Below are 23,757 nucleotides of genomic sequence, written 5' to 3'. Positions count from 1 at the left end.
ATGTGTGAACTGGGAGGAAAAATCATGGTTGCATGTCTTTCCTTCAGCAGCGACAGAGGCCATTTGTTGCTTCCTCCAGTGGCTGAATCATTATAGTAGAAGTGCCACATTTATTCCCTTAAAAGGAAATCTTTATAGCCCCGCCTCTTTGCTATGGGAGGGAATGGATATTCTGACAGCAACAGACATGGAAAGAGAAGAACTATGCTTTAAAATAAAATGGGGACACTTCATGTTGTTGACCCAGATATGCAGACAGAAACATCTGGAAATAAATTTCCACAGCAGCAATCTTGGCAGTTCGTTGCTGACATTCTCATTCAAATGAAAACCAGGTCACCATGCCGTTGCACGGACGTCTGTTATGTCATCAGTGCTATTTTTACAGGGTTGAACGAACAAGTGAATGTAAGCTCAATGTTGAATATTTATTGCACTGTAGTTTACATAATTTATGTAATTTACAAGTCAAGCATAGAGGCAAGCGGAATTACACAAAGTTGACTCGTCAATACTGCATCACTACTATACACACCGTTACTTATACTTTCCCTAAATGGCTACATTCTGTTGATGCTTACCATATCAATTATAAAAACCCTCAAAACAATTTACATTCATTTATGCGGAAGGAATCACAATCAGCTGCCGCAGAGATGAGAAAGTTAAGTGATCCCAATAAACACATTTTGGGGAAACTTTGATGCTGATTAAGTTGCAAATGAAGATTAACACAAAAACGTGCAACAGAAAAATAAATAAGAGGCGAAATCATTGAACAACCAACAATGAATCACAATTTTTTTTTTTAGCGTTTAAGCGTGTAACACAGTCAAAATCACTTATCAAAAAATAATTTGTCAGCCATATTGGGAGGGTAAGTCTAAGAAAACAAGGTCATTCCTGGTTGATTTAATAACATAAAGACACAAAACCATTCGCTGAATCTTAATTAAGAACACTAATACACTTAATGCATGCTTTTGAAAATATGAATATGGAATGAATTAAATGTTAAGTGGATGAAAAAGTACATGTGACAGAACTTTATACTCATTACAAACACTCCAATTTAATAGGGGAAATATTTTATAAAATTTGGAATACATTTCGGTAAGGTACAACAGCATGGCACAAGTAAAGCAACTCCCAATGGGAGTAAAGAGTACAAACAGATGACGGAATTGACCTTTTGAGTGTTAATTGGATAACTAGAGCTTGAATAACTGATTTTCATTATCTCTAACATGTTTGTCATTATACATTCCTTTGTCCCTTCTATTTTGCCCCTTCAATTTATTGTGACTGTAAATCATATATCCCTGTTTCCAGACCTCTGCTGTTGGTTTATCTGATCCCAGACCAGCTGTGGAGATAAGAACCCCAGCCTGAGCCACGAGTCCCTGATGCCTCCTCCTCGCCTGCACAATACAGGAGAGAGTACACATTAGAACCTCTGTATCCGGTACTTTCTTTTCCTTTCGGCTTGTCCCGTTAGGGGTCGCCACAGCGCGTCATCCTTTTCCATGTAAGCCTATCTCCTGCATCCTCCTCTCGAACACCAACTGCCATTATGTCTTCCCTCACGACATCCATCAACCTTCTCTTTGGTCTTCCTCTAGCTCTCTTGCCTGGCAGCTGCATCCTCATCATCCTTCTACCAATATACTCACTATTTCTCTTCTGGACATGTCCAAACCATTGAAGTCTGCTCTCTCTAACTTTGTCTCCAAAACATCGAACCTTGGATGTCCCTCTGATGAGCTCATTTCTAATTTTATCCAACCTGGTGACTCCAAGAGCGAACCTCAACATCTTCATTTCCGCCACCTCCAGCTCTGCTTCCTGTTGTCTCTTCAGTGCCACTGTCTGTAATCTGTACATCGTGGCTGGCCTCACCACTGTTTTATACCCGTTTCTTCACTTCCTGACCACACTCACCATTGCTCTGGACGGTTGACCCCAAGTATTTAAAGTCCTCCACCCTTGCTATCTCTTCTCCCTGTCGCCTCATTCTTCCCCCACTACCCCTCTCATTCATGCACATATATTCTGTTTTACTTCGGCTAATCTTCATTCCTCTTCTTTCCAGTGCATGCCTCCATCTTTCTAACTGTTCCTCCAGCTGCTCCCTGCTTTCACTGCAGATCACAATGTCATCTGCAAACATCATGGTCCACGGGGATTCCAGTCTAACCTCATCTGTTAGCCTATTCATCACCACTGCAAAAAGGAAGGGGCTCAGGGCTGATCCCTGATGCAGTCCCACGTCCAAATTAAATTTGTCTGTCACACCTACAGCACACCTCACCGCTGTTCTGCTGCCCTCGTACATGTCCTGTATTATTCTAACATACTTCTCTGCCACTCCAGACTTCCGCATGCAGTACCACAGTTCCTCTCTGGGTACTCTGTCATAGGCTTTCTCTAGATCTACAAAGACACAATGTAGCTCCTTCTGATCTTCTCTGTACTTTTCCATCAACATCCTCAAGGCAAATAATGCATCTGTGGTACTCTTTCTAGGCATGAAACCATACTGTTGCTCGCAAATACTCACTTCTGTCCTGAGTCTAGCCTCCACTACTCTTTCCCATAACTTCATTGTGTGGCTCATCAACTTTATTCCTCTATAGTTGCCACAGCTCTGCACATCACCTTTGTTCTTAAAAATGGCCACCAGTACACTTTTCCTCCATTCCTCAGGCATCTTCTCACGCACTAGAATTCTATTGGACAAGCTGGTCAAAAACTCCACAGCCACCTCTCCTAGATGCTTCCATACCTCCACAGGAATGTCATCAGGACCAACTGCCTTTGCATTTTTCATCCTCTTTAATGCCTTTCTAACATCCCCCTTACTAATCATTGCCACTTCCTCGTCCACCACACTTGCCTCTTCTACTCTCCCTTCTCTATCATTTTCCTCATTCATCAACTCCTCGAAGTATTCTTTCCATCTAGCTAGTACACTGCTGGCACCAGTCAACATATTTCCATCTCTATCCTTAATCACCCTAACCTGCTGCACATCCTTCCCATCTCTATCCCTCTGTCTGGCCAGCCTGTATAGATCCTTTTCTCCTTCTTTAGTGTCCAACCTGCCATACATGTCATCATATGCCTCTTGTTTGGCCTTTGCCACATCTACCTTTGCCCTGTGTCGCATCTCTTTGCCCTGTGTCGCATCTCTTCCTTTCGCCTCTCCTCGGTCCTCTCAGTGTCCCACTTCTTCTTAGCTAACCTTTTTCCTTGTATGATTTCCTGTACTGTGTGGTTCCACCACCAAGTCTCCTTCTCTCCTTTCCTGCCAGAAGATACACCAAGTACTCTCCTGCCTGCCTCTCTGATCACCTTGGCTGCAGTGGTCCAGTCTACTGGAAGCTCCTCCCGTCCACCGAGAGCCTGTCTCACCTCTTCCCGAAAAGCTGCACAACACTCGTCCTGTCTCAGCTTCCACCACATGGTTCTCTTCTCTGCCTTTGTCTTCCTCATCTTCCTCCCCACCACCAGAGTCATCTTACCACCATCCTATGCTGTCTAGCCACACTCTCCCCTAACACTACCTTACAGTTGGTAGCCTCCTTCAGATGACATCTTCTGCACAAGATGTAATCCACCTGCGTGCTTCTACCTCCGCTCTTGTAGGTCACCCTATGTTCGTGCCTCTTCTGGAAAAAAGTGTTCACTACAGCCATTTGCATCCTTGTTGCAAAGTCTACCACCATCTGTCCCTCCAAGTTCCTTTTCTGGATGCCGTACTTACCCATCACTTCTTTATCACCCCTATTACCTTCACCAACATGTCCATTACAATCTGCACCAATTAAGACTCTCTCTCCGTCTGGGATGCTCAGAACTACTTCATCTAGCTCCTTCCAGAATTTCTCTTTCAGCTCTAGATCACATCCTACCTGTGGGGCATAGCCACTAATCACATTACACATAACACCCTCAATTTCAAATTTCAGCCTCATCACTCGATCTGATACTATTTTCACCTCCAAGACATTCTTAGCCAACTCTTCTTTTAAAATAACCCCGACTCCATTTCTCTTTCCCATCTCCACGATGGTAAAATAATTTAAACCCTGCCCATAAACTTCTAGCCGTACTGCCTTTCCACCTGGTCTCCTGGACACACAATATATCAACCTTTCTCCTAATCATCATGTCAACCAACTCCCGAGATTTTCCTGTCATAGTCCCAACAAACAAAGTCCCCACATTCAGTTCTAGGCTCTGTGTTTTCCTCTTCTCTTTCTGCCGAAGAACCCGCTTTCCACCTCTTCTTCTTTGACTTCGACCCACAGTAGCTGAATTTCCAACGGCACCCGCAGGTTGACGGCGCCGGTGGCGGATGTTGTTAATCCGGGCCACGACTGATCCGTTATGGAATACTTTGGATGAACGCTCATATTTGTTTGGCAAGGTTTTAAGCCGGATGCCCTTCCTGACGCAACCCTCTGCATTTTTCCGGGCTTGGGACCGGCCTACAGTTTGCACTGACTTGTGCCCCCCATAGGGCTGCATTCCAACCTCTGTATCCGGTACAATTACCTAAAACTGTCAAGAGACTATAAACATTATGTGTACTGTATTACTGTACCTTGGGCAATGGCAGCAAGCTTGCTTTTCTCATCTGGGCTGAGCTGCAACATGGTGTGAATGACAGGAAGCAGTGCCTGCCTCTCGCTGACTGACCGCAGGAAAATGAACTGCAGCAAAACGTTCTTCAGATACTCCAGGTTGGCCACACTCTTCTCCCGCTCCTGGTTACGCTCCAAACGACGTACTTCACTCTTCAACAGCTACAAGATTAAAACATTTTATAAATTCACCAAGTTTATGGGTACTCAAGCTCTCAAAATCAGATCTGAAATATGACACACGACACGCAACTACTTTTGGTACTATGTATTTTCATATGTAGTGCCAAAAATAGTTGCATTACTTTTCATCACATTTTGGTTCACCATTCTTTCCTGATTGGCTTGGTTTAATTACATAGTTCTTCAGCCTTAGTGAAGCATGTGGTAGCCATCCAAACATTGAACATAGTTACTTGCTCTATGAATTTATTTTATTTATTGAATTTTTTATTTATTTTATTTTTTTAAAGTACACTACTCACAGTTAAGGATATTTGGCTTTCGAGTGAAATTTCAGGATGAACCTAAAATAATAAGCTATCGCCTTTACAGGTGAAGTTAATTTAATCTTCTTTAAAGCTTTGAATGTACATGTCTTGAGTAAAACACCTCTTTTGAATTTTTCTGTTCAGTTCCTTGTTAGATAACAGCAAATTAACACTGAAACACTGAACAAATAAATTAGACATTAAATTAAGTCCACCTGTCAAGGTTTATAGTGCATTTTAGTTTAATCCGGATATGTCACCCAAAGCCGACTGTCCTACTTTATCCTAGTTTTACAACTAATGTATGAGTAAGTCACCTACCTGACAATTTAAATGTAATTCCTTAGCATTGTCAACAACGACAAATATTTAGGAACACTTTACATTTAGTTTATAAGTTTTTTGGTCGACGGCGGTCTCCGTACTTTTTCGCAATGACGTCATAACCGAAAATGGCTGCGCCCCTTGTGTCGCAGGAATCAAATTTGCTCAAATGAATTTAGTAAATCCAGGTGACTAGTTGTATTATTCGTATTCCTTGCCGTTCATCGATGTTTTTAGTTTCATGTCATACATCAAATACCTCTTATCATACAATATGAGTTTACTTAGAATTTGCGGCGCACTATGTCCGCTTCGGCCGCTCACTATCCACCCTAAAAATGCGTTGCTGCGGTCAATGTTTCCACTGGGCGGCGTGTCGGTCCGGATCGCCCACGTGTGTGTTGCCGGACTGGGGAGACGTGTTTTCGCACACCGCGGCCTGTGTAGCTCCACTCAGCCGACGAGAGACGTCACACTGTTCCAACACGACAGGACGAGCTTCTTCCGCCTCCTCGCTGTCTTCTGCGGGGGCCAGTTTGTCTTCTGGACGTACCTGGCTCACTTCGCCTACACCGGCCTCAGAGACACGGGGACAGCTCGGGAGCAGGAGAAAAGGAAAGCTCCCACCAGCACTGTCTTGGCTGGCATGTGGAGTTTCGATATGAACCTGGGGTCCAACACCTGGAGGTACGGCTTCACGCTGGGATGTGTGACAATAGGAGTGGGCATACTGGGACTGGGAGTTCTGTTTTGTCGGCGCTCTGTCAGTCAGGTGGTTTTACACCAAGGTGGAAGGATGGTGTCGGTTATCACACAGTCACCTCTGGGAAAGGGCCATGGCTGGAGACTAACGACCCCGTTGTCCCAGGTTGCCTGTCATGCCCACAGACAGGAGTCCCCCTCCTTCATCCCCCTCAAAATCAAGGGACACAAGTTCTACTTTCTGCTGGACAAAGAGGGTACTATGAACAATGCTAAGCTTTTTGATGTAACTGTTGGGGCATACCGTCCTCTTTAAATTGAAATTTGGTTAGATTAATCCCAGGTGATGTAAAAATGAAAAATAAACAATGTACTGCATTTCCTTATGTAGTGGATGGGAGTCTTCATTTCCTCAATGACAGATAAGGTGTTTACCAGAGAAGAGGCCTTCATCTGTACAAATGTTTCAATTTTATATATATATATAGTATTATTATTATATTTTTAAACTATTTTCTCGAAAACTAAACACTTCAGTCAATGGCAGTTGACCCTTGATGTCTATCTAATATATAGATGCCTATCTAGTTCGCTGTTAAAATGGGTATTAGAAAATTTGGTGAATGAACTTTCCATCATCAGGAAAAATTGTTTGATCTGGGAAGATGGCAAGTTATAAAATAAGCAGCATTAAAACTATTATTCAATGCCATGATTGTCATCTAACACAGACAAAATTACAGGCTGCCTGCAACACATTCCGAAAAGGCTGGGACACAGGCAACAGAAAAATGTTGAGGATTGCTCAAACAACAGCTGTTTGAAACATTCCACAGTAAACCGGTTAATTGGAAAGAGGTGAGTGTCATGATTGGGTATAAAAGAAGCATCCCCAAAAGGCTCCTTTGTTCACAAACAAAGCAGCATCAAATTCAAAATGAATGAATATTTGCAAAATACAAAGTCTCCCAGTTTTAACATGAAATAATCTTGTCTTTGTAGGTACTCAATTGAGTATTGGTTGAAAAGGATATTGATGCATGTTTTTTTTTTTTTTTTTTTAAATACAAAAAAAAAAACACAATCACATAATCAGATGAATGACACCATCAGCGTGTAGTGTGATGTATAAAATAGTTATGCAATAGTGACCATTACTTCAAACATAACAGGCCAGCAAAACTGAGTGTGAAACTTACCCTTGTTACAGTATTGTCATTTTTCTACAATTTCCCAAGAAGATTGCTATTCACCCCATCCTGTGTCAGTGACCCAAAAAAAGGTGACAACATGCATTGCAACAGTGTTAGTTAGCCTACTTACATTGATCTGTTCCATGAGAACAGCATTGGTAGCTTCAGTTTCATGCAGGAGGCTGTTCATGTGCGCCAGACTGCGTGTGGCTATGCTCAGCTTCTGACTCAGCTCGTCTTTGGTGGGTTCTACAGTCCACACGAAGGGCTCTGGAGACCAAACCATTTAACCACTCATTAAGAGCATAGAGGAGACCTTTTGTTTTTTTTAATGAATGTCCTAATAATCCTTAAAGTCTCTTATTTTATGCAGTTAAACAATACTGAGGAAGTGCACAACACATTTGTAAAGTAAATGATATGACTGCCAATCTTGGTTTGACCCACCTTGCTTGGGATCCGGTGACATGAGAAGGTGCTCCAGAGAGAGCAGTGATGCAGAGGAGGTGCTTTCATTCTCTGTGGTCTCCATGCCCTCACCCTCCTCCCTGGCCATAGATTGGAGGTCACTCAGGGCCACTGCTCCCAGCCCTGCCTGATTCTGGTCTGCAGTTCTGCGCTGAGCATCAACAGACTTCCTGCTGGACTGGACCAACACGGAACCTGGAAGAGCGGCCAACGAACACTTTTTTTTTTTTTTTATAGATATGTAAATCAGAAATTAACTGTTAAAGCTTTATGCTGCCACCCTGTTCTCAGATTGAAATCAGTAAACCCCTTGAAATCTCTATTCAGTGTCGTTTCTATTCTCTTGTTTTATTTAATTACAACATCAGGGGGCAGCAGACACAACTTCAGCTAGTCCACAATGTGACAACTGCGAAAGGAGAACGGACAATGCTTATGAGTTGGTAGACAACATATTATTATTATTATAGACAACAGATTAGATTATTGTGATTAATGAACCTGAAAGCAGGTGTCCACTAATGAGGGTGATACCCCCAAAAAAGCTAATTTCTGATTGACATTTTCAAATATTTTGGTTACCTAAGGCAATAATGGTATATCAAAGGTTTGAAATTAAATGTATCTTGGTCTCATTATTTTTAATCGTAATACAAAAAGCCTTGGATTTGGGTGTATGGACTTTATATCCATTTTAAGCAGGACATGAATGAAACTTGACCATGTATTTCATATTCATTGACTCTGAATTATGATTTCAGTACACTGCCTACCAGTTAAACGAATAAACCCTTCACCGTTTAGCTGTCATAACATTCAAACATGGTGGCAGACTGAAATATGACTTTGGTAAGGACTAACACTGGGCCCATCTTCACAGCCTGGCACGCATGTGCGAGCCACTAATGATGCGCCTGTCCAGATGCCACGGTGAGCTGCTTGCCACACTGAGAGGCGGTATCGGAGCAGAGCACTGTCGCCAACACCTGACATTTTCCAAGCCCTTGGTGTGTGTGTGTGCATTTGCTGTTTGACTCCATGCAGCAGCTGTGTGGGAAGTGATGAATGAGCTTCCAACAGATAAACACACCAACGACCTGCCATACTCACTTCTCTCTTGCATCATTTCTCTCATGGAACTAACAAGATAGAAAACTTCAAACACTTGAGGATTTGTTTTGGATCAGTGTCATCTTCTTCAGCAGATGGTTCTGTTTTGGTTGTTCTGTTGTCTGGGATCTTTTTTTAGCACTGCTTTCAGTACATTTTTTGTATCCTGTTATGTTTCCAAAGTCATCTGAGTTAGGCCAAACATTACTGCATTTTCTTGTAGATCCTTTAATACCTACCCATTTAAAAGGAAATAACACTGGTGAATGTTAAAATATAATGGATCAGGTTAAAAATTGTCCCGCATACTCACTGTTCTGACTCTGCAGGTTGAAGAACTGCTCCTCAACACGAGTCAGCTGACCCTGCAGCGTCTCAACAGTGGCGCGGTGGTCGTCCTGCAGCTTCCTCAGCTGCTCCCTATGGGTCTGTCGCTGGGCCTCGATCTGGGAAGATGAGTCAGCTTGAGCCTGAGCCAGCTCTGACCGCAGATCCACGTTCTCCGACTGCACCGACAGCAGTCTGGGGGAGGAGGGGGAGCGGGGATATGAAAGGCTTTAGTATTCAGAATAGCCGGATTGAGAGTGGCAAACAAATTGTACAGCACAAAATAAGAAAGAAACAACCGTTTTATGTCACTATGTAAAGGAAAGCGCAAATGAGAAACAGGGTGCGACAATACTTGGTTGGTCAACATAGATGTACTGTTACTTACAAAATTGGGTAAACTACCATCATGTGTTACGTGAAAAGAGCTCACCTCTCTCGGAGCTCGGCTTCCTTGCTAACATTTTCCTGCAGAATTTTGTTGTGTCGCTCCAACAGAGTGTCGTGTTCAATCTGGAGCTGCTGCAGCTCTGCAGTGCTGCTCTGGAGACTCTGTTGGCTCTCTCCCAGTCTGGACCTCAGCTGGTCCACCTGAGTCAACAACTGCTCTCTGGCAGACACGCAACACATTCATGTCAGTCATCAAACGTGACTTATTTCTGTAGCACTTTTCAACCAAACATGAAATCCCTTGTGTGTCTCATAGCAGGATGTTCTTATAATTAACACTATTGTTGTCATGGTCTTTTTTCTTAATTCTTACCTTTCTATCTTGCCAGCGTCGCTTTCATTTTGCCCATTGAACTTGCTCTTTTGCTGCTTTAGCACATTGTGTACTCGAACCTTATAACTCTCAAACTCCTCAGCAGTTGCCACAAGTTCAGCCTTGAGACAACATACACAATGAACGAATGTGGTAAATATGACCATTGATTGCTTTCACAAGAACATCTTCGTTGGCATGGTAATTTCTGTTGTTAGTATGTGAATATGTGCGTGTGTGTGTGGGGGGGGGGCGGGGGGGGGGGCATTTCAAAGATCTTTAAAAATGCTAATAGGGAGAAAATGGTTTACGGTTTAATAACAAAATTATAAAAACGGAATTAAAATAATTAAAATTGAAAAGTTTGCAAATCCAATTAAAGAGATGCAAAGTCATCACAACTTATTCTTTTTTATGTTTGTCTCTATAAAAGTAGTGACATAAGAGACTGAACTTCAACCTTCCCTGAAGCAATTTGTTAGAGTGCTGTAATGTATCATAGCAGGAGAAAACCAGTGAGTTGACCTGTAGAAGTTCAGGATTTGGCCTTTGTAGAAAATACACTGGAAGCCAAAGTGTTTGTACCTTAGCAATGTCTCTCTCCTGCTGCAGGCTAATAATTCGTTGTTGCAGAGAGCTACTGGTCCTTTGTTGTTGCTCCATTGCAGACCTGAGCTGGTCCTGCAGACGATGGCGCTCAGTGGTTAGGTCACACACCTCGATCTTACATGAAAAAACACATACAATAAAATGTGTTACTTTTAAAGCTCACTTGTTAAATGGTTATGTTATAGATGCCTTATGGAGATGCCTTACTTTGGAGCTTTCGAGTTTCTGCTGGTTGGCCTCCAGTTCACCTTTTAATGAGGCCTGCAACAGGGCAAGGGAGTTTTCCTGTTTGTGTAAAAATGTAAAACCACATAAAAGTCATAATTCACGCTAAAAAGCCATTTGCAATTGCAACCAATATACCACACAAGGTCACATTATAATCAATAATCATCGCACAAAGTGGCAGAGAAACAGACCTGCTTCTTGGCATCAGACAACTCTTTCTTAGAGTTCACCAGCAACTGTTTAATATTGGAGTTCTTCTCTTCCCCTTGGTCCAACTGTGATTTCAAAGTTTCTGGGCACACAAACATAAATAAAAGCTGACAGACTAAAGCCCCCCGCACACCGAACAACACAGCTGAACACAACTGAACTGGGCAATCGTGAACAAATTACAGTCGGCGACCCACAACCACACAACTGGCGATGGAAACATCGCACACATTCCAACTCACTGCAAACTCGCTCCTGGCGTTGTTATGGGGGAAACAATGTTTTGAGTAACCACATAATTCTAATTATACTGAACCACAAAAACATGGGGCACTTATCAAGGAGGAAGAGGATTCCCTTGGCCGCCGTAGCTATGTATGAGTTAACTGAAAACTGTGTGGAAATTTGAGAGGCTGTTGGCACCATTCATTAACTGCTCGCCACACTTTGCTTTTTAACCTCAGGTTCATATTAAATTATAAATGTAGTGAAGGATTATTGTAAAACACAAGATATGTAGACTGCATATACTGTACTGTATTGGTACAGCTTGGCGGGAGCTGGCTGGATCTTGCTTGGTACTCAGAAACGTAATTTTTGTTTTGACAGATCATACGATACAACATGGCTTTTTTGATTGGCCATACACATCTGTTGCGATGCCATTCACCTGCAATTTAAATTTCGAATTGCACCAAAACTAGCTACAAATAGTTGGCTACTCGTGAAAAATAGCTGCGATCGCATCGCTCGGTGCGCAGCGGATTTAACGAACCCTTGTATGAATGTACTGTATTAAGTCTTAGATTAGTGAAGAACAGGAATTATATCAATAAGACTGAAATGACAAAGCATTAAACATACCAATTTCTTGTTTATGCGTTTCCTCCTTCTCCTCCAGGCTGGTTATTTGAGCTTTTAACGCCTCAGAATACTCATCTTTTTCTGAAAGTTTGGCATTGAGTTCCTTGACCAGACGTTCATAGTCGGCCATCTCCATGTCTAGCAGAGAGTTCTGCTGTGCCTCCTAGTTAGAGAAGAGAACCGGAGATGGTAAATTCTCACTTTTATATTTGTGGTGCTTATATTACACTGAGGATGTGGTGCAGTTTGGTTCAGCATCAAAAGTCCCAACAGCACTAACAATGTGGACAAATTGAAAAGTCAGACCTCCAGGCAGCCTTCGTGTAAAACTTCTGTTCTGTCAACGTCTCAGCTAATGGAAAAGCAGCAGTACTGTCCTTTGCTGTGGGCTAACATTTGTTCTCTCTCTCTCTCTCTTTGGAGAGCTACAACTGTAGCTGCAGGCCTGCCATCACCGGTCACAGCACTTGACTGGAGAATTCCCCAGAGATAGCTGTGTCTTAAAAGCTGATGTGCCTCAGTGAATTGTTGTACCTTTCGTAGCTGCTCCAGCTCTTGGGCAGTTTGCTGCAACTGCTTCTGCTGCTTGCCGAGCTGGGCTTTCAGCTCATCCGCATCCTTCGTGGCCCGTGACAGCTCCTGGAACACACGTTAAGGTTTTAAAGTTATACATGTGTATTGTTTTTTTTTTTTAAATCAACTTTAGTACATTTTCTTAAGTGTGCATGGTTATTCTGTAGGTGGGTAAAAACAGTGTGAAAAAAAGTTACAGGCTGCAAATGAAGGAAAAATCAAGACTACAGTGAACCCCCGGTATTCACAGAGGATAAGGACTGAGCGCTGCGGCGAACACCAAAAATCTGCGAGTAATCAACAACCTCCTCTATAGATGCCGCTAGATTGCAGCAAAGCACGACTTAGGAGCCGAACTCGTTTCAACATGCATCCTTAACACCAAGATGCCACCAGATGGCGGTGCTTTGGCCAGAGCACAAAAACAGTGAATAGGTGAGTTCCCCCCCCCCCCCAAAAAAAATTACCTGTGTACAGGTAAATTCGCGAATGCTAAACAGATTAGACGGGGGTTCACTGTATAGGCTTTTGTTTGACAAAATGGCAAATGCTTCCTTTTATGAAAATGAAACTAAGAAAATATTTTGCATATTATTTTTTTCACTATTCAGTGAAGTTTCAAAGACCACATTCGTGTCATCCTAGTGCATGGAACCACAAAACCTTGAACGCCGTTTGAAACAGAGGGAAGGATAGATTATGTGAAGAAGGTATGAACACAAGAATAGAATAAACATTTGGAAAAAAAATTTGATAACAAAGACTTGATTGTTCAGTGTATTGTGTTATTTAATTAATCATCAGTCATAGTTTCTACCTTGATCTTTTGTTCTTTCATTGCCTTCTCTGCTACTAGATCTCTAGCTAGACTGGTTGAGTGCTTTTTCAGCTCCTGGATCTGCGCTTCTATCTGCTTCACCATGCTTCTGGAGGTCTCCAAGGCAGCCAGGAGGTCCTCCTTCTCACTGTTGAGCAACTCGACCTGTAAATCAAAATATTCCCGATCAGTCATTGTGATGAGAAACATTTTAAATGATGGATTCATGATGGGAGTACCGTTATAAGATTTTGTTATAATTATCTGAGTTCATCTTTGGTTTTCTTGAAAACTACAATCATAAGCTTTTTTGCACTGAACCTGTGTTGATTATATATTCAGTTATATGTTCCTGTTTTTTAATATTTCTGAAATCCACTGAGACACTAAATGCTTTGAAAACCTTAACAACAACAAATTGAATGATTCAGCTGGAAAATGTTAATGTGCGTATGCTTTCTACATTTTCACAACAGCATTTGAAAATCGTTCATGCAAATCTGACAGCAGCAGACTCTGCGGGCTCCTTCTGCAAGGAACACTGAACCGGCAACGGCGGTGTCCTCATCATCTGTCGACCAAACATTGACACTAAGTTTGGTAAACAGAGATGTCCAGATGTACTCTAAATTCCCTGACTGGCTTCCAGTCTTCCATCCCCCCAGAGACCAATGAGTGCATCCAAAAAGAAACCATCTCCTTAGAAAAAGACGCTGGGTGGCAGATGGAAGCTTTACTGTGCTCCATTTGCCTGCCTGTGGTTCTTATTGCAAAGAGACAGTTATGAGTTTGGGCGAGAGGAGGAGCATTCAGTCTATATAAACCAAATTCCTCCCGGGCTCACACACTCAATTCTGATGGGCCATTTGTGAGTGCCGCACTGCCAAGCATAACTGAGCAAAGTGTTGCCGGCTGTAAATATGATGGAATGTGACGTATGTGAGAGTTATTGGAAACGTGTTAGCCGGATGAAGAAGCAATGCATTGAGTTACCGGCCACTTTGAGCAATTTGCATTTGTGCATGGTAAAATGTACGTTTATGATTAAGCATGTATTTGTGTTACCTGTGTGACAGCACTGCTGAGGTGTTTGGTCAGATCAGTGATCTGTCTTTCTGCTGCCTCCACCTTCTCTCTCTCTTTATCCAGTTGCTCCGTTTGGTTGTCGTAATCGATCTGGAGGTTCTATACACACACACACACACACGCACACGCACACACACACGTAAAGAGCTCATTGTAGGAAAACTATGTGCATCTCAGATATCACCTGCATTTACATTTGAGTCAGGGACACAGCAGTCATTAGATGCGACTCAGTGACTTTGTTTATACTAGCAGCAGCGTCAGGAAGGGGGGCTGGTTATGGAAACCGCTGGGAACACTCAGTTTGTTTCAGATGGGAGATGCTTTTTCTTGTCAATTATGAACATAACAGATGATGTAGCTTTGTGCCTTCCCAAACTGATATTTAGATGCTACTATATGTTATTTTCAACATGACTTCCTAGAAATTTTTAAATTAATATATTAATACATTTACCAGAATTTCATGTATGGATGTGTGTGTGTTATGCCCATGTGCGTCCTGAGCATGTATGTAGGAAAATGTGTATGTCATACTGTTCTGAGTTGCATATTTTTACCTGTTTTAAGTTTGAAAAGCTCTGAACTTGGTTGTTTGCACTATAATTGCTTGTATTGTAATTGTTTTTAACCATTGCGTATTGGTTTTGCCTTATGCATGAAAATAACTTTTTAAATAAAAATTTAATGATTGATTTTCAAAAATCAATCACCTTTTATAATCTTTGTTAAATGTTTTCAGCCCATTGTTTATTTGGAAATTTTAACTTTAGATTATGATTCTTATATTTTTTGCTGCTGGTATGAGTCTTCATCTAAACTAAACAATGACAATACAGGATCCTGACTGTCGTGGTCAGAAATTATATCCAAGACAAAAGTTCATTGGTCTAATAAACTAATGATTAAAATAATAATTCAGAATGTGAGTTACAGGATGTGCTGGCAGTTTGGCGCAGCCTAAGACAATACCTTGTAGCCTTCGGCACCATGGATGATATCCTTCATTGAGATGTTCATTTTCTCTCGGTCTGCTTTGAGAATTGTTATTTCCTCCTTGAGGATTGCAACCTGCAAAAGCAAATTGTATAAATCCATTGTTTTTAGCATAAATAATCAAGGTAAAAGTTATGAAGTGTACTCCAAGAAACCTGGGAGTGGAGTTTTGAATTGAGTTTATGAGTTTCTTGAAGTCAGATTAATAACTCAAATGTACCTCTTTTTTACTGGTGTCCAGCTCCTTCCTTGCTTTGACAGCCACTGCCTTGATTTTGTTTATCATCTCATCCTTCTCTTTGTTATCCTTTTCCAATTCACCTAATAGAAAAATTCCAACAATAGTGCACCAAAAATAAAAGGGAAATACTAATCTCTATCAAGAACAGTATTCCACCCTCTATTCAATAACTTAAATGGAGACCATCACACAGGTGTATTCTTGAATAATTTATGAAAAATTAACAGTGTATCCAAGATACTGAAGTGGGATGGCATCACACACATCAATGAAAGATGGGCAATTTTGCCTGCAATTCAATTTTATATTACCACCCTCGGGAGATGGCTAGAAACAAATGAATTACTACCGTAATTTATAATGTAATTTATAATGCGCACCCCCAAAGTTGACCTCAAAATTCTGGAAAACCCTGTAATCCATTTTTACAATCCATGATTTTGCTTCTACCCATATGATCAAAATCGAAGTATTATCTGTATTCTTTTAGTTTTTTCAAATAATTATTCTAAAGTTAAGCACTTTATTTGATAACACATTATACTTTCTTTTTGCCGGCACGGTCCACTCCGGTTTCCTCCCACATCCCAAAAACATGTGTAGTAAGTTGACTGAAGACTCTAAAGTGCCCATAGGTGTGTATATGAGTGCGAATGGCAGTTTGTTTCTATGTGCCCTGCGATTCGCTGCTGACCGGTTCAGGGTGTACCCCGCCTCCCGCCCGAAGGTAGCTGGGATAGGCTCCAGCAGCCCGCGACCCTAGTGAGGGTAAGCGGTAAAGAAAATGGATGGATACTTTCTTTTTATTTATCTAGTGGGAGGTGGCATAGTGGAATGAAAGTGTACAGCTTTTTCATAACCTCTAGATGGCGACATACATATATAAAATGTGAGTCTTTTTCATTTTCTCCTATACCTATGTATAATGCGCACTATTGACTTTTGACAATTTTTGGGGGTAAAAAAAATGCACATTATACACTACAAATTACGGTAACTTAATAAACAAATGAATCAAATATGTAATAATAGAACATGAAACATTGTAACATAAATACCATAATAAATATGCAATTTTGTGGATGTATTAGTCATCCATGTTTGCTTGCAATCACTATTGTTCAATGAAAAGCATGTAAATCTCTAAAATTAGTTGTTTTTTCACATGAAAAGAAAAAACTAATAAAATTTGTAACAATAAGAGTAATAGAGCAGTTTCCAAAACACAGGACACAGGAGATGATTTTGTTTTTTTTTACATAAGCCACCACAGATTGGGACAAAACGAGGGCCAAAGCTACCAAAAAAAATGTGTTGGCTTCAAGTGAAGAGTGTACCTATTTTCTGTGTAATTTTCATGGCTTTATATTCTTCAGGGGCAGACTTGGCAGCAGAATCCTGACAGAATAACAGGTTAAACAGAGAGAATGAAGATGAGAAAAAAATTACAAAATAAAACATTGGTACAACCTCCTTCAAACTGAACACATAAAAACAACATTAGAGGGAACATGAGGAGCTACACTGACCTGCAGAGATGTAATATCAGCCCTTAACTGAGATAGGACTGAGTCCTTGTCCATCAGCTGTTCTTTGAATTCGGTACGTTCTCTCTCTAAAACGTCAATGTCAGCCTGTACCTTATCTTCCTTGTCTCGGGCCATCAGTTGTATTTGGCCCTGTAGCATCTGATTCTCAGCACACAGTTTCTCATTGAGTGACTTCATATCTTGCAGGTCTTTCAGCAGCCCTCCAGTATCCCTCAGTGTTTCCTCCAGGTTTTCTCTTAGCATTTCCTTCTCCTGCTCCAGAGCCTGAAGCTCGTGTGGCATCGCTTCAGACCTTCTTTGTACTTGAATCTCTTCAACTCTGCTCCTCAACATGTTTCTCTCTTTTTCCAGCTCTTCTAAGCGTATTTGGAGTTCTACCATTTCTTCCTTTGTGTTTTTTAGTTCTTCAGACTGAGCCTCAAGTTCTCTCCCACTATTTTGAGAAGGCTCTGCTTCTTCTGTCGGAGAATTCACCTTGGCTTCAAGATCACTTTTTTGGAATGACTGTTGCTCCATTTGAGCCTCTACGGTGGCCAACTTGGAGGCTAAAAGTTCTTGCTCTTTCTGAGTTTGGGAAAGTGTAGTTAAAGTCCCTTCCAGTTTTTCATGGAGACAAGCATTTTCTGAGGAGATGTCTTTAAGAGTCATCTCTGAAGAGGACACAGCCTCCTGCATTCTCCTCACTTCCTCTTTCCGACTTGCCTCTATCTTGTCCCTTTCCTCCTTCAAAACCTGCATTTCAGTCTCCATCTCCATTTTCAACACTCTCAACTCCTTTTCAGTCTCTGCTTTCAGTAGTTGTGCTGCCTGCTTCCCCTCTTGCAGGCTCTCAATTTCCTTGGCATTTTCACTTTTAAGCTCCTGCATTTCCGCCTCTCGAAGTTGAAGCAGGGATTGTCTGCTGTCCCGCTCCTCAGTCAGTGTATTCACCATCTCATTTAATTCTTCAGTTATGGCCTCTTTTATCTGCAGTTGGGAGAGGATCTCGTCATTCTGCTTGCTTAGCTCTTTCACAGACTGATTGAGCTCCTGTACTAAGGCTGTTTGTTTCTCTGCAGAGAACTGGAGTTTCTGCTCATCAGCAGAGTAACTCTCAAGCTTGAGCTTTAGGTCTTGCACAGTCTCCATCAGAATGTTTCTCTCCTCTGTAACCTCTCTGACTTTGGCTGACAATTCTTCTTTCTCTTGGCTGAGTTGCTCTGTCTGGTATTGGAGGTTCTGTACAGTGTTTGCCCCTTGTTCCTTCATGGCTGTGTACTGGAGAACGAAATCGTTTGCCTTCTGACCCAGTTCTGTTTCCAATTTTTGCAGTATGTCCTTCATGTTGTAGAGGTCAGCACGAGCAGAGTCCCTCTCTCGGATCAAGGCCTCACATTGGGACCTGAGCTTCTCTTGCTCATCTTGTTCCAATGTGTTTTGGGCTTGGACTGACTCTTTGGATTCACCCGACACATTTGTTTGAGAGTCAACATTCATAACTTTTAGGGTTGTTGTTGTAAGGTCACTCTCCCGAGTCATCTGCATCTCATTGATTTTGAAGTCCATCTCCTCTCTCTCCATCTGGAACTCATCCTTGACTCTCTCCAGCTCTGCCTCTAGCTCACTCTTCACATTACTGAGCAGGGTGAGCTCATCTTGTAACATTGTGTTCTGAGCGTGAAGGTCTTCCAGGGCCGCTTTCAGTTTTCCACCCTCTGTCAGCTCACCATCAACATGGCTCAATTCGGCCTGACTGCACGCAGAAAGTGCCAGCATCTTGGCGATCCCTGAACTGCGACCAGGTTCTTCATCTTCTTCTTGGACATCCTGGAGGTAGCTATCTGAATGAATAAAGGTGATGTTATTTATCATTAGCCTCTTTCCCACTGGCATTCAAAGCCGGAATGTTCCCAGCTTGTTTCCCGGCTTATTGTCCTGTATGTAAGGTACCAATATGAAATGGGGAATTGAAGTTGACCATCGATTTTTCAAGCTTTCCAGCTAGTATCAGAGGCATCACAGAGGCGAAGTGCCGCCTGTGTGTGTGTAAACGGATAGTGGGAAGCTGCAAAGTTGAACAATTTAGACAATACCCACAGCCCTTGGTGCTGACCTAAATGAGATGGGAGGCTATGCAATTTCAAGGTTAATAGTCATCCCAGCCATGTTTCTTCCTTCTCCTCTGGTCCGCTTCACATAGTTTAGCATTAGCAGTAGCTACAGTTTTGCTCACTCCAGTCAGATGACCGTCACCGGAAAAAGTAGCCAGATTTCACGGAGCTGGTGGAGCCTTGCTGAAGAAATGTATCCAAAATCTAGGCTTACCTTTTTTTAATTAACTTAAAAAAAAATAACAATAATGATAATTACATTAAGTTTGGTAGCACTGTGATCGCATATGGCTGTATCTTGATTGGAGGTAAAAACTCAGGGAGTTGGAAGGGGCACGTAAAGATGCTGCCATTTCAAAGGTGGTGAGTTTGTGTCTTTGGGTATCACAATTTTCGGTTTCGATTCTGTATGGTTTAACTGTGTGTAACATGCCACAATCACATTTACATGTTCGCTTTCAGGTGAATCGCTCTTACAAAATCAATCAAATTATTCTGCTAACAAGAAGTTAATTCTAAATGGAAATATGTTGTACCTTTGAGGGCCAGCTGCTCAGTCAGCTCTTCCTGGAGCAACAGAAGACGCTCCCTTTCAATCTCACAGTCCTCCTCCAAAGCCCTCAGCTCCTCCTCGTGCTGCATACTCCTCTGAGTCATCTCGTCTTTCAGGTTCTCGACCTCCTGTTGGGCTTCAGTCAGCTCATTCTGGTGACTCTCTTGCAGCTCAGCGATCTCCTTGGAGTTCCTCTCTTGGATTGCTTCCAGTTCAGCTTGTAGAGTATTAAGCTGAACTTCCAGGGAGCACTTGTCATCTTCTGGGTGATATTTCCCACTGGCTTCCTCAGTTAGGTTCTGTTTCTCTCTTTCACTGTCTAACTCCCTATCACTGTCTTCTCGTTCTTTCAGTAATTTCTGAAAATATTCCACTTCCTCTTGGTGCTTACTGTTGGTTTTATCAATGCTGGTCTTTAGAATGTCAATTGTCCTTTTGTGGTCTTCAATCACACGTCCAAGTTCTGTGACATCATCCTGCAATGAAGAAGTGTTGTGACTGTAGGCTTCGATTTTACACACATAACACATGCTTGTACTAATCTTTTGACATTAAAGCTGAATGCAGAAATATGCAACAATGAGCAACAAGGACATCCGACTAAGAGTATATCTTCCCAAAACACCAATTTTAACAACTTGGCATTTAAATTTACCTTGGCAAGCTGCTTCGTCCGCTCCAATTCTTTACGAGACAATGCAAGGCTTTGCTGGGTTTCTGCCTTTTCCAGTAACAATGCATCCAACCGCTCAGTCAGCTCCTGTCATACCCAGTTCATGTACAGTACAAGATTTATTCTATACAGAACATTGTTAGGTTTACAACAGTGACATTCTGCTATGAAACATTCAAACCTGTATTAATGTGGAGTCATCTGATATGCTGTTCATGTTTTTGGAATGTTCTTTGAGAGCTTCAAATTCTTTCTCTAAATCTGAAAATACAAATCAAGTCAGATGCTGCTAGAGTCTAATTATCCCCATCCCCCCAAAAAAGCATGTGGTCACCTGCACATCTGCTCTTCATCTTTTGGAAAGCAGCCACCTGCTTTTTGGTAAATTTAATCAGATCATCTTTGGACAATGTGTCCAGCTAAGTGTTCAGCAGGAAGAAACAAGTAGACCATTAAACAAAATCAATGCATCTTTGTCTGCACACACATTAAGACAAAAACATGCTAAATTTAAAATTTAAATAAATGTACAATAACCTTTGACTTGGGTGCACTGTGTGGTGGTGAAGCCACAGATTCAGCTACTGTGGCACCAGGGTCCTGTGAAAAAGCGATGTCAAATTGAGTAAAAAGAAATTTAGAAAATGGCAAATTACATTTTTAATTTAATTGGTTTGATTTTTTTCTTCACTCCTTAATAGTGTTCGAGGAGTGCCAGAAAACAGCACTATCACTGCGGATGTCACGTTGAACTTTAGATTTCGTGAAAAGTATTTTCAGTTCCGTTTTATTTGGGAGCAGAAGTGCGTAGTAACATGCTACATTTACTCAGTTACTTTAACTTAAGTATCTTTTTCGATAAATTGTACTTGTCAGAGTAGATTTAATGCAATGTACAATTTAATTTACTACATTCCACGCACTACTTTTATTTGTATCTATTATTACTTGTATGATATATTTTTGGGGTTTGACAGAGACTTGTGTTACATAACTGTTTGACCAAATTGAGTCTATTGTGCTGTTTTATGAGTGTAAACAAAAACAGTTAATTGAAGACTTGCGTTGACTATTTATTATTAGCTCTTCTTGTTGCTAAAGCTAATTCCAGGTCGTTCACCTACCTCCATTTTCAGTCTACGAATAGTTTGATATCCTCTAATTCACCTCACAGCCACGACGCGATCCCAGGAAAGCTGACCGGACACAGTAAACGATGTATATTCAATAATGTCCGAGTAATGTTAAGAGTTCATTGGACACAAATGTCACTGTTTTTGGCTTGGAGTGACGCTCCATGGTTGTTATCCGATTACTTCCGCTGTCGTCGACGAGTGACGTCAGCACGTCCTTCTTCACACCCCTCAGCAGGATGTTCAAAGGAGCGTCTGTTGATTTTGGATCGTTTCTGTTTATAAACGTGTTTTAAGATACAATTATTATTAATTTAGTCCAGATGTGGCGTGCAAAAGGACACATTCTCTTTACTAAAATAAACGTTGACTCATTTAATGAGAGTGTGAATGAATTAAAAGGGCAAAAACTCTTTGAAAACGTTGCACCATTGCTCACTAAAAATTTCACTGTTGTGTACGCAATTACCTGCAAGGTCTGGAAAGATGTCAGATGCTGCTGTTAACAGGGTGGGAAGGAAGGCATTGCTTATGTGCCCTGATGACATCCGGCCTCATGCTACAAACAAGGTGGATGCTGTATCTGCGCTTCAGGATTCCCATCACGTAAGAGCCAATTTCATCTACTGAATATGGAGACTGTTTTGACATGAATGATAGAAGAACTGACAGAGGGAGCTTAGCGAGTTGCCTCTCATCCTGACAAGTATTGGATGCAGTGGGCAGAGGGGCAGGCGCTCTGCTGACTTCCTGTCTCTTCTGGAAGAGACCATCTCTGTATCTAACCCCCCCACCCCCAACCGGGTCAGACCCATCAATCACAGCCTCGCCCGTGTTTCCTCCCTGGACATCGAGCAGTATCTTGTTGTCGTGTTTCTCCCCCTCACTCCAAAGTTGTCAGTCAGGAATGGCTTTGTGGTAATATCCGACACTGGCGATGAATGGTCGACTTTATGTGGAGAAGGAAAAGAGAGCCTCTTATTTTCTCTTTTTCTTTAGTCAAACACTGAAGTGGTGTACAACTGCACTGGATCATACTAAACTGTTGTGTCGCAAAGAAAAAGCTAAACACAAGCAATCCTATGACGCTCACTAAATGGAGCTCTTGTTCGGATATATTTATGTTTCTCAAGGGATACTCCAGAGGTTTGTGGGACTTCCCAAATTTCCACTGCACCGTATTTGCTTCAAAGAAGTTCTGGTGTCAAACTAATATTCGTCTCGGGCCGGATTGTAGTTATGGTTTCCCTCAGAGGGCCGTTAGAACAGTGAAATGTTTAATCACCAAATCATATTATTACCAATACACAACAAATTGAGACAAGGATAATAGTTTGGTCAAGTATTATTTAAGTTACTGTAGAAGACGGGTTTGGTAACAGAAAAAATTAATATCTCAACATTATTGTTGATTATTATGAAAATTTGGAATTTGGCTACAGATTTTACCAAAAATCACGGAAGTTGACGAGCTGGATTTGCTTTCGCGGGCCACATAAAATGATGTGGCGGGCCGCATCTGGCCCCCGGGCCTTGAGTTTGACACCTATGTTCTAGTGAGACTAGAACATAGGTGTTTCTTTTTTGTGTTTCTTTTTTTGGTTTAGTATGGCGCACTATAGGACAGGAAAAACAATATCCAGTCTGTGATCGACCCACTCGAAATCTCACTGAAGAGTGTAGACCGGTGAATTTGTCATCCCCTCTTGACCTCCTTTAGACCAATTTTTTTTTTTTAATTAATTTGATTTTTTTGCCCCCCCACTCTAGTGCACTCCACTCCCTACCAATCAGTGAAAGGTGACTTTGGTATGTTGTTTGGTTATGTCATTGACCTCCGAAGCCGAGAGTGTGATTGAATTGAAGTCCCTCAGAGAAACTCTTCAGGCCCCAACAAAGATAGAATCGTTAACTGCCTCAGTAAACAACAACAAACGCCGAAATCATTTCAACTTTAATGAAATGACTGCTCATTATAAGTTGAGAGTCAATGATCATGACTAGATGGTGTTCTGTATTTGCATGTTTTTCAGTCTCTCCACATTTTCCTTCACTGCCGCCTGCATTTGTTTTCTTCCTGACATTTTTCTCTCGTAGATTGGCAGCA

The 23,757-nt window shown here is 41.6% G+C and overlaps 2 protein-coding genes across 4 annotated transcripts; one reads left to right on the top strand and one right to left on the bottom strand.

The window, feature by feature from the left end:
* Positions 1-409: 409 nt before the first annotated feature.
* LOC133410417 (GRIP and coiled-coil domain-containing protein 2) lies at positions 410-21,838 on the bottom strand. Of its 3 annotated transcripts, XM_061691581.1 has the most exons (24): positions 21,642-21,838; positions 21,055-21,117; positions 20,852-20,936; positions 20,699-20,778; positions 20,500-20,604; positions 19,828-20,320; positions 17,181-19,021; positions 16,989-17,049; positions 15,631-15,731; positions 15,387-15,485; positions 14,394-14,513; positions 13,329-13,493; positions 12,473-12,577; positions 11,939-12,101; positions 11,056-11,156; positions 10,844-10,921; positions 10,613-10,750; positions 10,028-10,149; positions 9,698-9,874; positions 9,251-9,459; positions 7,807-8,022; positions 7,490-7,629; positions 4,610-4,811; positions 410-1,421 (listed from the first exon to the last, which is right to left on the bottom strand). In XM_061691581.1, exons 1-24 carry the CDS (start codon positions 21,645-21,647, stop codon positions 1,348-1,350), a joined length of 4,944 nt encoding a protein of 1,647 aa, XP_061547565.1. In that variant the 5' UTR covers positions 21,648-21,838; the 3' UTR covers positions 410-1,347. The 3 variants fall into 3 exon arrangements, with proteins under 3 accessions (XP_061547565.1, XP_061547567.1, XP_061547566.1); XM_061691582.1 differs by lacking the exons at positions 410-1,421; positions 4,610-4,811; positions 7,490-7,629; positions 7,807-8,022 and adding an exon at positions 8,029-9,172; XM_061691583.1 differs by lacking the exons at positions 20,500-20,604; positions 20,699-20,778; positions 20,852-20,936; positions 21,055-21,117; positions 21,642-21,838 and having other exon boundaries at positions 17,181-19,017; positions 19,828-19,911.
* Positions 5,594-6,577, top strand: tmem223 (transmembrane protein 223). Its single transcript, XM_061692328.1, has one exon. It carries the CDS (start codon positions 5,706-5,708, stop codon positions 6,480-6,482), a length of 777 nt encoding a protein of 258 aa, XP_061548312.1. The 5' UTR covers positions 5,594-5,705; the 3' UTR covers positions 6,483-6,577.
* Positions 21,839-23,757: the final 1,919 nt, after the last annotated feature.

The sequence above is a fragment of the Phycodurus eques genome, chromosome 12, assembly GCF_024500275.1.
Source record: "Phycodurus eques isolate BA_2022a chromosome 12, UOR_Pequ_1.1, whole genome shotgun sequence".
In the NCBI taxonomy this organism is placed as follows: Eukaryota; Metazoa; Chordata; class Actinopteri; order Syngnathiformes; family Syngnathidae; genus Phycodurus; species Phycodurus eques.
The sequence above is the reverse complement of the archived record's forward strand: the minus strand, read 5'-3'. Positions and strand labels throughout refer to the sequence as shown.